The sequence below is a fragment of the Sminthopsis crassicaudata genome, chromosome 2 (genome assembly GCF_048593235.1).
Source record: "Sminthopsis crassicaudata isolate SCR6 chromosome 2, ASM4859323v1, whole genome shotgun sequence".
Lineage (NCBI taxonomy): Eukaryota > Metazoa > Chordata > Mammalia > Dasyuromorphia > Dasyuridae > Sminthopsis > Sminthopsis crassicaudata.
Genome location: NC_133618.1, coordinates 435,248,551 through 435,260,888, shown reverse-complemented (window position 1 = coordinate 435,260,888; position 12,338 = coordinate 435,248,551). Strand labels below are relative to the sequence as shown.

General features: G+C 40.3%; 1 protein-coding gene across 4 annotated transcripts; it reads right to left on the bottom strand.

Moving 5' to 3' along the window:
- Nucleotides 1-389: 389 nt before the first annotated feature.
- Nucleotides 390-10,955, bottom strand: RMND5B (required for meiotic nuclear division 5 homolog B). 4 transcript variants are annotated; one of them, XM_074292309.1, is made up of 10 exons: nucleotides 10,825-10,955; nucleotides 7,525-7,678; nucleotides 5,075-5,220; nucleotides 4,709-4,849; nucleotides 3,894-3,994; nucleotides 3,139-3,305; nucleotides 2,515-2,680; nucleotides 1,900-2,002; nucleotides 1,664-1,818; nucleotides 390-1,115 (listed from the first exon to the last, which is right to left on the bottom strand). In XM_074292309.1, the coding sequence occupies exons 2-10, from the start codon at nucleotides 7,661-7,663 to the stop codon at nucleotides 1,052-1,054; spliced, it is 1,182 nt and encodes a 393-aa protein (XP_074148410.1). In that variant the 5' UTR covers nucleotides 7,664-7,678; nucleotides 10,825-10,955; the 3' UTR covers nucleotides 390-1,051. The 4 variants fall into 4 exon arrangements, with proteins under 4 accessions (XP_074148410.1, XP_074148408.1, XP_074148407.1 ...); XM_074292307.1 differs by lacking the exon at nucleotides 10,825-10,955 and adding an exon at nucleotides 10,218-10,328; XM_074292306.1 differs by lacking the exon at nucleotides 10,825-10,955 and adding an exon at nucleotides 10,146-10,312.
- Between the last annotated feature and the right edge of the window lie 1,383 nt (nucleotides 10,956-12,338).

The window sequence follows — 12,338 nt, the reverse complement described above, 5'->3', positions numbered from 1 at the left end:
GAAATAATTCTACCCTGCACTGAGATCAGGACATACACTACACAGCTTGAAAAATAAGTTTTCAGACCCATGCCAAAATATAACCATCGCCGGAAGCATCATAGCACCTTTAAAAATCAGATCACTTAATAGTGTCACAGCTAATTTGAAGTGCCTTCCAAGGAACGAACAAAAGATTTACTAGAGGTAGCTTATATCCTTTCTGTCCCCTAAAACAGGTCTTGCTGCTGATAGATTCTTCCTAAAATAGCTTTTGTTTTCTTTTAGCCTTTACTGATAGATTTGGTTTTTCTTAAATCTGATATAAGGCAGTCAGTGGCCCAGTAGCTAGTCTTTTTAACCCATGCAACTCCCAAATCCTTTTGTATTAAGTGAAAAACATAGAGCAGTTACAGAGAAGGCAAATGATTTTATTTGTTCAAAGTTATAAAACAGCTGCATCCAAGTCTATCTAGGCTATTTACATTGTAAAACTGGTAAATACAATTGAAACACTGTACAATAATAAGTGGCTGGCATCACACATTGGCTGGCCTAAGGTTGTAGAGCTAGATCTATAAACACAAACTGCAGTGCAAGATGATAGAAGGGGAAGGAGAAAGAAGGTAGAAATATATCGATGTGATATGTTGCTACTTTAAACAGACACTAAGCAAAACAACTGGCACAGGAGTGCATAGATATGTGGGCTTGCGAAAGCAGAACAGAAAAAGGAAAGACAGGTGCTGGAGCAGGAATAGTGTCTGTGCCCAACCTGCAGCCATCCACCAGAGTTCAGTTCTCTGCTTATCAGACAATAGTCAAAGAATGATGAAACTTCCAAACCACAGATCTTCCTTTGTGACACAGATGTTTTGGGGCTAACAAATGGACCGTGTTCCCTCCCCCCCCCAAAAAAAAATTTCCTACGTAGTGCTGTTAATAGCCAGCTTTTCAAAACAACACAGAAGGGATTTTCACATGTTCATCCCAGGGTCTTGTTTACCCCACAAAAGACCAGCCGAGGCATATGGGAAAGTCCTCTCCACCAAATAAGCTGGCTTTCTTGTTATCAGAATATGATACGTTTGCCATCAGCTGGGTTTTGCTCCATAGGGCAGTAAGGGCATTTAAGTCTGAGGAGAGAAGAAAACAGCAAAGGATCAGAAACTGTATATTTGTCAATAGTATATTAGAGATTTCTGCCACTAGTGTATTCCATCTCCAATCTAGTCTCAACAATTAGTCTTCCTAACATTGTTCCGAAGTTACGCCTTTACTCAAAAACCTACAAAGCCTACAAAATAAAAATATAATCATGTCACTTAAGTCCTTCCATGATCTGATTCTAAGCTTCTCTTTTAGCTTTGCTTCATACTATTTTACACGTTCTGTGGGATAGATATTCCTTCTGAAACCCAAATGAAAGGAACCTCCTTGAATTTTTCATAACATTGTGTGAATATCTCATCCTCTTATAGAAGAGTGGTTGGTGTACTTCTCATTTCATTTAAAACATTTTCAGGGCAGAGCCTAAGTCACATTCAATCCTCACTGTCTGGCATAGAACTTTGCATACAGTAGATGGTTAATCAATTTTTGAAGTGAATTTATACCATACTTGCTTTCTAACACATAGATGACCATAAGTTCATGTTCTCAGAACAGGCAAAATAAAACTTACTTTCCTCCATTAATGAGCTTGTTGAGGGCATCCCTAGAGATGACATGACCACAGATGAGTTTGATAGGTGGATTGGAATCTGAAGTCTGCTGGCGAAGGATGGGGCAGGCAAACACAGAATGGTACCAGCACTTCATGCCCAGTTCAATCTCAATCTGTTGAGAAAAGGCTGTACTGAGCTCCATCCCCCTCTGCTCCCTCTTGATGCCACCCTATCACATCCAGCCAGGACTTACAGGCAATTCATCCTTATGGCTCCAGACTCCTGTGCACTGTCTCTGCTCAATCACCGCTTTGATGTTCATTAACACGGGCAGTGCCACACACCCAGAGGCGAAGCTGCAGAAAGGAAAAAGCTTAGTGCCCTGAGACACAAAACCTAGGTTTGAATTCGAGCTTTGCCACCTACTGGCTGGGTGATCTTGGGCAAGTCACTTTCCCTCTGAACCTCACTTTCCTCTAAAATGAGGGAATTGACAAAAGAACAATACACACAATGACAACAGTATTAACAAAAAGATTTCTACAAGGAAGCCAAACAGTACCTGAAAAAATCACTGGAATTTTAAAAATATACTATCTTCCACAGCATCAAGGTCAAGGACTATCAGAATAAAATATTTACAATGTCCAATGCAATTATTGTATGAGATGTTTTTGCCACGTGGTAGAATTTAATTTGGAAAATAAAAAAAAGACATCAATAAAAATTTAAATGAGATCCATTCCAGCTCTAAATTCTATGTAAACCTATGGTCCTCTGTTATCTTTATACAGGGAAGCCCAAGTCTTATTACTACCCAAAAAGCTGGGCCTCTTCTCTCACTTGTACCCAAGGGACTGAGCTATACCTGACACTGAGGGGGGACTCCACGGACAGTCCAAGAAGAGCACAGGCATCTCGAGTAAAGGTCTCACAGATCTCTGCCCAGTGACTATTGTCCAAGAGGTGACAGTAGGGAGACTTCTCAATGCCCAAGCGGAGATATACAAGGCTTCCCATCATCACCTGGATCTCTGCAAAGCAATACACAGGCAGCTCAGGAAGTGGCTAGGGATGGTGGGAGCTTGACCAACACCAAATCTATATACAATAGCTTTTCTTTGTACCAAGTCCTGGAACCAGAGAATTTAGAGCTGGAAGGAGATTTAATCCATCTCCCTTATTTTTCAACCCAGAGATGTGACTTTCCCAAGGTCATACAGGTAGTAAGTGGCAAAGGTAGTAATTGAACCCAGGTCCTCTAATTCCAAATGCAGCATTTTTTCCACATCACCATATAGCAACAGATCCCTGGATAGAGGTGGGTCCTAATTATTTTAACTGAGTAGACAATGAAATGGAATTTGGGGGAAATTGGCATTCCTATAACTGAATTCTATTGAGAAAAATAGGAGCTAATTTCCAGAGGAATTCTGACCATGAGTTAACTCCATGTCAGGTTCTCAGTACCCTAGATCCCTAGCATTCTCACCCCGTTGATGCAGCCGTGCAAAGGGCTGGAAATGCCGGGCATAGTTCAGGGCTTCCAGCTGCTTCTCGGGGCCCCCTGCCAGGAGACGGATGAAGTGCAATCGGTGCAACTTAAACTCTAGGGAACTATTTAGCTCCAGAAGACGCTGGCGGTTTGAAATGGCCCAGCTAGGAAAGAGAGATAGGTTACCTCAATACTCCACTAACAACTTCTCCTTAAGTAGTCAGGCAATAAAAACCTTATCAATTGTTCCTCAGCCCCTTCTAAAGCCACACTGGCTAGGTATAGGGTCAGCCTATTAAAGAAGCTGCATCCCAAAGGAAACACACTGAACTCCATATCACCACTAAGATGGTAGCTGTAATTCAGGAAAAAATAATTAACAAGATGAGGCCTTTGACAAATTAGCCTATCACTCAAAGAAGAAAGAAACTTGTGATTAAAAATGTCATGGTGAAATGCTAAAATAAAAGTAACTGGCATGTCATCTGCTTTCAATGTTAGGGGTCTGGAAACCAAGCAGCAAAGGCAGGAAGAGATTTACATACTTTCTTCAGGTAATACAAACTTAGAAAGGTTAGGTGATAAGACCAGAATTATAGAGTTAGAGAGTTGGCTTTCTAAGAGTTGGGACTCAAACCTACTTTATGGTCCTCCAACTGCAAACCCAGGGCTCTTTTCTAAAGTGTCTTAGAGCTACAAACCCCAACCAGGAGCCCACAAGTCCCACATAGCAACATTCCCCGCCTCCATACTCTAATGCTGGTCGAAGGTCTTGTTCATGCAAAGCCTCCAGTATTCGATTTAGCTCTAGAAAAGGTTGCTTAAAATCCAGGTCCACATTTAAAGTTGATTCCTGGGGAGAAATAGAACATATCAGGGACATATATAATCTTCTATGCATTTTGTATGTTAGATGCTATTAGAGATAGGAATAAGTCTGAAGGGGAGAACACTTAAAGTGTGTGTGTATGTATACACACACACACACACACACACACACACACACACACACACACACACACACACACATATATATATATATATATATATATATATATATATATATATATATATATATATATATATATACACATACACACACACTCACACACACCCAAACACTATATATATATATATATATATATATATATATATATATATATATGTATGTATATATATATATATATATATATACACATACACACACACATATATATATACATACACACACACACACACACATATATATATATACACATATACACACACACTCACACACACCCAAACACTATATATATATATATATATATATATATATATATATATATATATATATATATATATATATATATATATACATACACACACACACACACACATATATATATATACACATATACACACACACACTCACACACACCCAAACACTATATATATATATATATAAATATATATATATATATATAAATATATATATATATAAATAAATATATTCCCCTTTTACCTATACCCTCAGATCTGCTCCAATCCAAATTAACTGGAAGGTAATTTAAGAAGCCTTCAGTACCTGACACAATTCCTCAGCAACATTCAGCATGCCTTGCTGGTATAGGTGCTCCACAATTGCCATCTGCAAAATCTGCTGTTGCTTCTCTCTAGAGTCCCACACAGTATCAGAGACCACACCACAAATCTCAGCATCAAAGTTCTGATATCAAGGAGAGGAGAGAACCTACTAAATCTTCTCAGCCATGTGCATTTCCCTTTCACTAACAGTTCCAATAATCCTTTCATTTCCTCTCTTATGCTCCCACAATTTTGTCTATGACCTCCAAAGCCCTCAATCCAAAATATATGCAGGAAAAATCATTAGAGTCCACTAAAGAAAAAGGATGGTCTAGATACTAAGCTTCAAGGCGAAAGCACCTCTTACCCTGTCAATTGCTTTGCCCACTCGGGAAACACTGCTGTGAATGTCCTTATGGTCTGATGCAAGCTTCTGCACTGTATCCTTGATTTTCCGGCAACATTGGGACATCACTACAGAAAGTGTTGCTGAGAGAGGCGTCCCCTGAAGAGCTACAAGGCAAAGCAAGGATTGAATCAGGCTTTTATACCAGAAAGAATGCTCAGAGTCACAAACCTACTCTGACACAGGTTATTTTTCTTCTTCCCCACCTGAAGAAGTTGCCCTGTCTGCCTTCGAGTCAGCTGAGATCCCTGCATGATACGAGGGGGAAGGGAGGAGAGTAATGCATACAGCAAATGGGTCTAAAACTAGTAAACTTTTGAAGAATTTTCAAAGGAATAAGAATATACTGGTCAAAGCTGCCATTTCATTCCTACCAACCACCATTCACTGAGCATTTGCTATACGTAGGGCCTGATGTCAAGCAATGAATCTCATAAGACTCAGAACTGAAAACAGAGGAAAGTGGTAATAGTGTAGCAAAAAAACAATGGATTTGGAACTGGAAGATCTGGTTCAAAGCCTGTGGCTGACAGCTACTATAAGTAAGTCATTTAATTTCTCTATATCCATTATCTTACCTGTAAAACAGACAAAAGACCTGCACCGCCTTTACGGTAACAAAAATCGTCAGAGTACAGGATAGTGGAAAGCATTATTCCTCTGTTTCTCATTACCTATATCAACTTGGACAATTTACCTAACCTCTCTTGGGGACAAAAATTTTTTGGTCTCAGTTTTTTACCTGTAAAATGAGGAAGTTGGACTGAAGAACACAAAAAGTTCTCTCCAGCTCTGTATCTGTGGATTTTATGATTCCTATATAAACCTTAAGAGCTCCACAATGAGTTACTGATGTTATTTTCATACAGTAGTTGTGAAGGATTTCCAACAGAGCTAGAAAGACAAGGCAGGTCTTTCTATACAATACTGGGAAAGTATCATAAAATAGATGTAGGAGAAAAATATCACAAAGTGAACTGTGATTCACCTTAGATTCTACATCTTTATGAAGCAGAGAGATGGCTTCCTGATCTAACTACAATGCACAATAATATACAGTCAGTGCATTAGAAGGGTATAAAACAAAGTATTACCTTGGGTGGAAGGCAGGAAAAACAGAGAAAACTTCTTAGAGAAGGTTGCATTTGAGTTAGGCTTGAACAGATGAGTAGAAATTCAACAAGCAAACAGGACCATTGCAGACACAGGGAACAGTGTGTGCAAAGGTGAAGAAATAGGAAAGTGTTAGGATGTGTTTGGGTGGACAGAGAAAAACTCAAATAAGGCTTAGAGTTTGTGAAAGGAGTATGATTTAAGGCTGGAAAATTAGGGTTTTCCTAAAATGTGAAAGGTCTTGAGGAAAGAAGAAAAATATAAACTTTACTTGGTAAGCAATGGGAACCATTAAAGAGCTCTGAGTAAAAGCACAGTACAATCATATCCATGTATAAGAAAGATTATTCTGGCATCTTAATGAAGGAGATTAGAAGGGGGAAGATCTGTTAGGAGATCACAATAATCCAAATAAATAGAGGTAGTAGGCCTAGAAGAGGGGAAATACAAGTGATGTTGTGAAGGCAGAATCAATAAAGCCAGTAACTAATTGGTCATGAGAAATAAGCAAAAGGAAAGAGCCAAAAATATCTTCTTATGACAAAAAACATTAGAGAATCCAAGGCAATCTCAACAGACTTTAGATAGAAAATGTCATCTGCATCCAGAAAAAGAACTGAATGTAAATCAACACATGCTATGTTCACTTCTTTTTTCTGTTTTTTTTTTCTCTTCTCTCCCATGGTTCTTCCCTTTTGTTCTGATTTTTTTCTCCCAACATGATTCATAAAGCAATATGCATTAAAATTAATTAATTAATTTTGGAAATATATAGAAATAGTGAAGAGATGCCACGGACAAAAGCAGCGAAGTCAAAAGAAAAGTAGAATTAAGAAGATAAAACCAGTTCTGGACATCTTAAGTGTAAATTTTTGTAAAAAGTTGGAAAGAATATAGTTTTTATAAACCTTTAAATATTATATAAATGAGTCATTATAATACAAGAAAGGTGAGGGCTGAAATCAGGGTTATAAACAGATGAACTTATTACTGAAGGAGGAGAAACACAAATGTGAAATTACATTGATCCATGTGGCCAATCCTTTACAACTATTACATTCTCTTTTGTCTCCTGTATGATTCCCATATTAAACATACTGACATATTACTTCCTTCAAATGCTCTAACAATGTAGAAATAGATCATTTAGACTTGGCAAATCCCTTTTGACACATGACTACTATTAGATCTCAGGAAAATAACTTCCTCACTGGCCCTGGCCCACAACATTGACAACCTGAATCAACTAATAAGTACTTACTGAAAGCTTAGAGGTCAAAGGCAATGAAAGTGATTACCTGCACTGGTGAGCTCCTCCCGCAGTTGGCTCACATAGTGAAGCAGTTCTTCTAAGCTCTTCTCACAATGCTGCCCATAACTTAGGAATTTCTGCAGAACTTTGTCAAGTTCTCGCTCCACACACGCGCACTGCTCCATTTCTGTGCCCTCAACCTAAAGAATTCAGCAAACATTTATTAAGGACATACACTATATTGGGAGCTGAGAATACCAAAAAAATCCAGTTCCCAGTCTCAAGGCTCGGTGACATTCTCTTTGCCTTTTCTTCTCATTTTTTTCAAGTGTCCATCATTCCTACTTTGTCTTTGAAAATTTCAGTACTAGAATCTAAACTATCCAGTCACTTGTAACATGACCCCCAAAAACCTCTTACCCAAACATGAACTCCTCAGCTTCTATCATGAGGAACCCTTTCAATACAATATAACCATTTATTAAACAGTGTAAGGAACTATAACGGGCATATAACAAATGTTTCTGAATAAATAACTTTAGTCCTTTAAAGTTTGCCTAACAATTTATTCACAACTACCCCATAAATAACATGTGATAAGTGCAATTAGTCCCATTTTACAACTGAGGAAAAAACAACTCAAACTGGTAAAGTATCTGATCACAAAGCTATTAATTGCTGGATTTAGGTTTCAAGCCCAGATCTCCAACATTCTTCCCTCCAGTCATAGAATAAACATTCCCATGTCTTTACCACTAGACTACTTCAACTTCTGACCCTTTATAAATAACTCCCAGAATCTGATCCTTCACTTCCTAATCCCAATTACATAAAAGTCCTGGACTGACATCCAGAAGATCCAAGTTCTAGTTTTAGGTCAGCTTCTCATTCCACCTGTGACTTGGGGTAATTCCTTCTCCTCCCAGGGCCTCAATTTTGCATATTTCAAACGGAGTAGTTAGGCCAAATTTCCAGTCTCCTTTAAAGCTAAGATCCTATGATTTTGTAACACTGTTACTCCCTTCACAATCTCACTCAATATATTTTTAGCAGTGTTAAAATGTTTTTTCATTCATTGCTTCTCTCAACATATATTATTTAAATGTTTTTTCACACATGCATTTCTTCTCTCAATTATTCAGCACATAGTAAGTACTTTAAATGCTTTTTCATTCACTCATTTCTTCTGTTATTTAGCACACAGTAAATACTTAAATGCTTTTTCCTCATTTCTTCCCTTATTTAGTACATAGTAAGTATTTAAATGCTTTTTCATTCATTCATTTCTTCTGTTATTTAGCACATAGTACTTAAATGTTTTTTCATTCATTCATTTCTTGTTATTTAGCACACAGTAAATACTTAAATGCTTTTTCCTCATTTCTTCTCTTATTTAGTACATAAATGCTTTTTCATTCATTCATTTCTTGTTTAGCACATAGTCAGTACTTAAATGCTTTTTCCTCATTTCTTCTCTTATTTAGTACATAGTAAGTACTTAAATGCTTTTTCATTCATTCATTTCTTGTTTAGCACATGGTAAATACTTAAATGCTTTTTCCACATTTCTTCTCTTTAGTACATAAATGCTTTTTCATTCATTCATTTCTTGTTTAGCACATAGTCAGTACTTAAATGCTTTTTCCTCATTTCTTCTCTTATTTAGTACATAGTAAGTACTTAAATGCTTTTTCATTCATTCATTTCTTGTTTAGCACATGGTAAATACTTAAATGCTTTTTCCACATTTCTTCTCTTTAGTACATAAATGCTTTTTCATTCATTCATTTCTTGTTTAGCACATAGTCAGTACTTAAATGCTTTTTCCTCATTTCTTCTCTTATTTAGTACATAGTAAGTACTTAAATGCTTTTTCATTCATTCATTTCTTGTTTAACACATGGTAAATACTTAAATGCTTTTTCCTCATTTCTTCTCTTATTTAGTACATAGTAAGTACTTAAATGCTTTTTCACTCATTTCTTCTCTTATTCAGCACACAGTAAGTACTTAAATGCTTTTTCATTCATTCATTTTTCACCCTGGGCCTGGGAGAATTCCCAGTGTCGGGTCTTTCTGTCTCTAAAACACCTACACGCTGTCTTTCTCATGCCTTGTTCATAACAGACTAGGTCTCCATTCTACCCTCTCCGGGCCTGACCAGCCCCAACACTTCATACTGAGGACATTATAGGGAATGTGGTCTTCAGTTCATTCAGTGGCTGTACACTCGTTCTGCTGACAACTGGACTCATGTAAAATGCAACGGCTGGGCAGCGGGGAGAGTAACCCGGAGAGGAAGAGGCGGAGCCTCCTAAAAGGGTTCTCCACCGGGTGATTGCAGTCATTCTCGAGACCTCGGTTTCCCCAACTACAAAATGTAGGAGTTGGACTGAATGTCTCCGAAGATCTTTAGTACAGAACTCACGGAAGGGTGTGCGAAGGCAGGACCCTCCCCCACCCCCGACGCGGAGTCCTCAGACACCGAACCTGGGGTCTCGGCGGCCGCCACAAGGGTCGGGGTTGTCCGGCACCGCCGCGTCTGGTCCAGGTCTCTCCCTCGCTCCCCGGGTGCTGGCTCCCTGCCCCCACCCCTCCCCCCAGGCCCCGGTCCCGCTCCCCGGTTCGGGGAGGCTCCCGCGCTCCGGGACAATGCGGCTTCCCTACCCAGGCCCCAGCGGTCCGCCTCGTCTCCCGGGCCGGCCGAGTCAGCCTCGGGGGTGGGGGGTGGGCGCTCACCTGGGCCCACCTCAGCCCCGGCCCGATTCCGGCGCCGCTGTCAGCTCAGAACCGGAAGCAGAGGCGGTTGCTAGATGGCCTCGGACTGGTCCACTGTGCCAGCTTCCGCGGGGGGGGTAGATAGGTAGCACCACTACCGAGGAATCGTCCACCGCAAGCTGGGCGTGGGGAAAGGCTGCTCGGAGCCTTCCTAGCGCCGCTGGCCGGCCCCTTTGCGGTTCCGAGAAATGGAGAGCACTCCGGAAAAGTAAGACTAAACCATTTTAATCCACCGGGGTGGGAACACGGTGGAGAGGAAGCCGGAAAAATGAGCCCTTCCAGAGGAAGAAGGGGTTCTAGCCCTCAGCAGAAAAGGGTTATGTAGCCATGGTAACCGGGAGGAACTGCCGGGTTCCCACTTAGGCTGAGAAAAAAACACAATGATTGGCGGGGAGTGGGGGGGGTGGGTAGAGGGGTTGGGGGAGAAGCTTCCAGCCTCCACCAAAACCAGCATCACGTGTGGTCCGGATTTTTTATCTTCCGTCTCCTATTCCTTCCCAGAGCACGTCCTGCTTCCCCATAAGCAGCCACATGGCTTGCTCCCTCCCTGCACCCTGCCCATCCTCACCTAGTCCTACGGACAGGCCGGCTTCTGTGCCCACAAGCCATGCTCTCCCCAGGCCTTTTTCCCAAGGCCGTTCCCTCCATGGACACCCTGAGCTGCTGGCTTTCTAGTCATAGTCACATTTCCTCCGAACCGCTCCTGATCCCGAAGGTTCTCTCTCTCTGCTCTCTGAAAACTGCCCCACGGGCTTGTATCCCAAAGGGGCCTCCTAGGGGGCCAGGGAGCACGTGTGCAATAGTGTTTGTGGGAGCCTCTTTGTGGAGGCCAGAAACTGGAAAGTGAGGGGCTGCCCATCAACTGGGGAATGGCTGAATAAATTGTGACATAATGTTATGGAATATTATTGTTCTGTAAGAAATGACCAGCAGGATGATGTCAGAGAGGCCTGGAGAGATTTACATGAACTGATGCTGAGTGAAATGAGCAGAACCAGGAGATCATTATATACTTCAACAACAATACTGTATGATGATCAATTCTAATGCACGTGGCCATCTTCAATAGTGAGATGAACCAAATCAGTTCCAATAGAGCAGTAATGAACTGAATCAGTTACACCCAGCGAAAGAGCTCTGGGAGATGAGTGTGAAACACTGGTGGTGTTTGTTTGCATTTTGTCTTCTCAGGTTTTTTTTTTCCTCCTTGATTGGATTTTTCTTGTGCAGTAAGATAACTGCATAAAATATATGTATATATTGGATTTAACATGTATAGGACTACTTGCCAGCTAGGGGAGGGGGTGGGGGGAAGGAGGGGAAAAATTGGAACAGAAGTTTTTTCAAGGATCAAGGATCAATGTTGAAAAATTACCCAAGCATGTGTTTTATAAATAAAAAGCTTTAATTTAAAAAAAAAAAGTTCTATTTTGTCTTTTGTGTTCACCTAGATGCTTTGTTTTGTTAAGAATTCCACCAATTTGGGCAGCTAGATGGCGCAGTGGGTAGAGCACCAGCCCTGAATTCAGGAGGACCCTAGTTCAAATGTGATCTCAGACACTTAACACTTCCTAGCTGTGTGACCCTGGGCGAGTCACTTAACCCCAGCCTCAGGGAGGGGGGAAGGCATTTACACAGGTAACTGTGGTACAAGGGAGAGTGAATACAATCAAAGGAAAGCTACAAACTTTGAGGAGAAATTCGAAAAGAACATCACTTGCATCTGAGTACATTTGCAAAGGTTTTATAGAGGAGATCAGCCAGTCTCAATAAGCATTTTAAAAGTACTTATTATGTGCCAGGCTCACACAGGAGAAACAAACAAACAAAAAAAGCCACCAAGAAAAGGCAGTTTCAGCTCTCAGAGAGTTCACAGTTATGGGGGAGATAACATGCAATCAACTACATATAAACAAGATAGCCATATAAGTTATACACTCATACACACACAGGCTAAATTGGACATAATCGAAAGGAAGAAGACACTAGGATTAAGGGAAATAAGGAAAGTCTTCTTACATAAGATAGGATTTTAGCTGGGACTTCAAGGAAGTCATGAAGTAGATTAAAGAGAGAATTCCA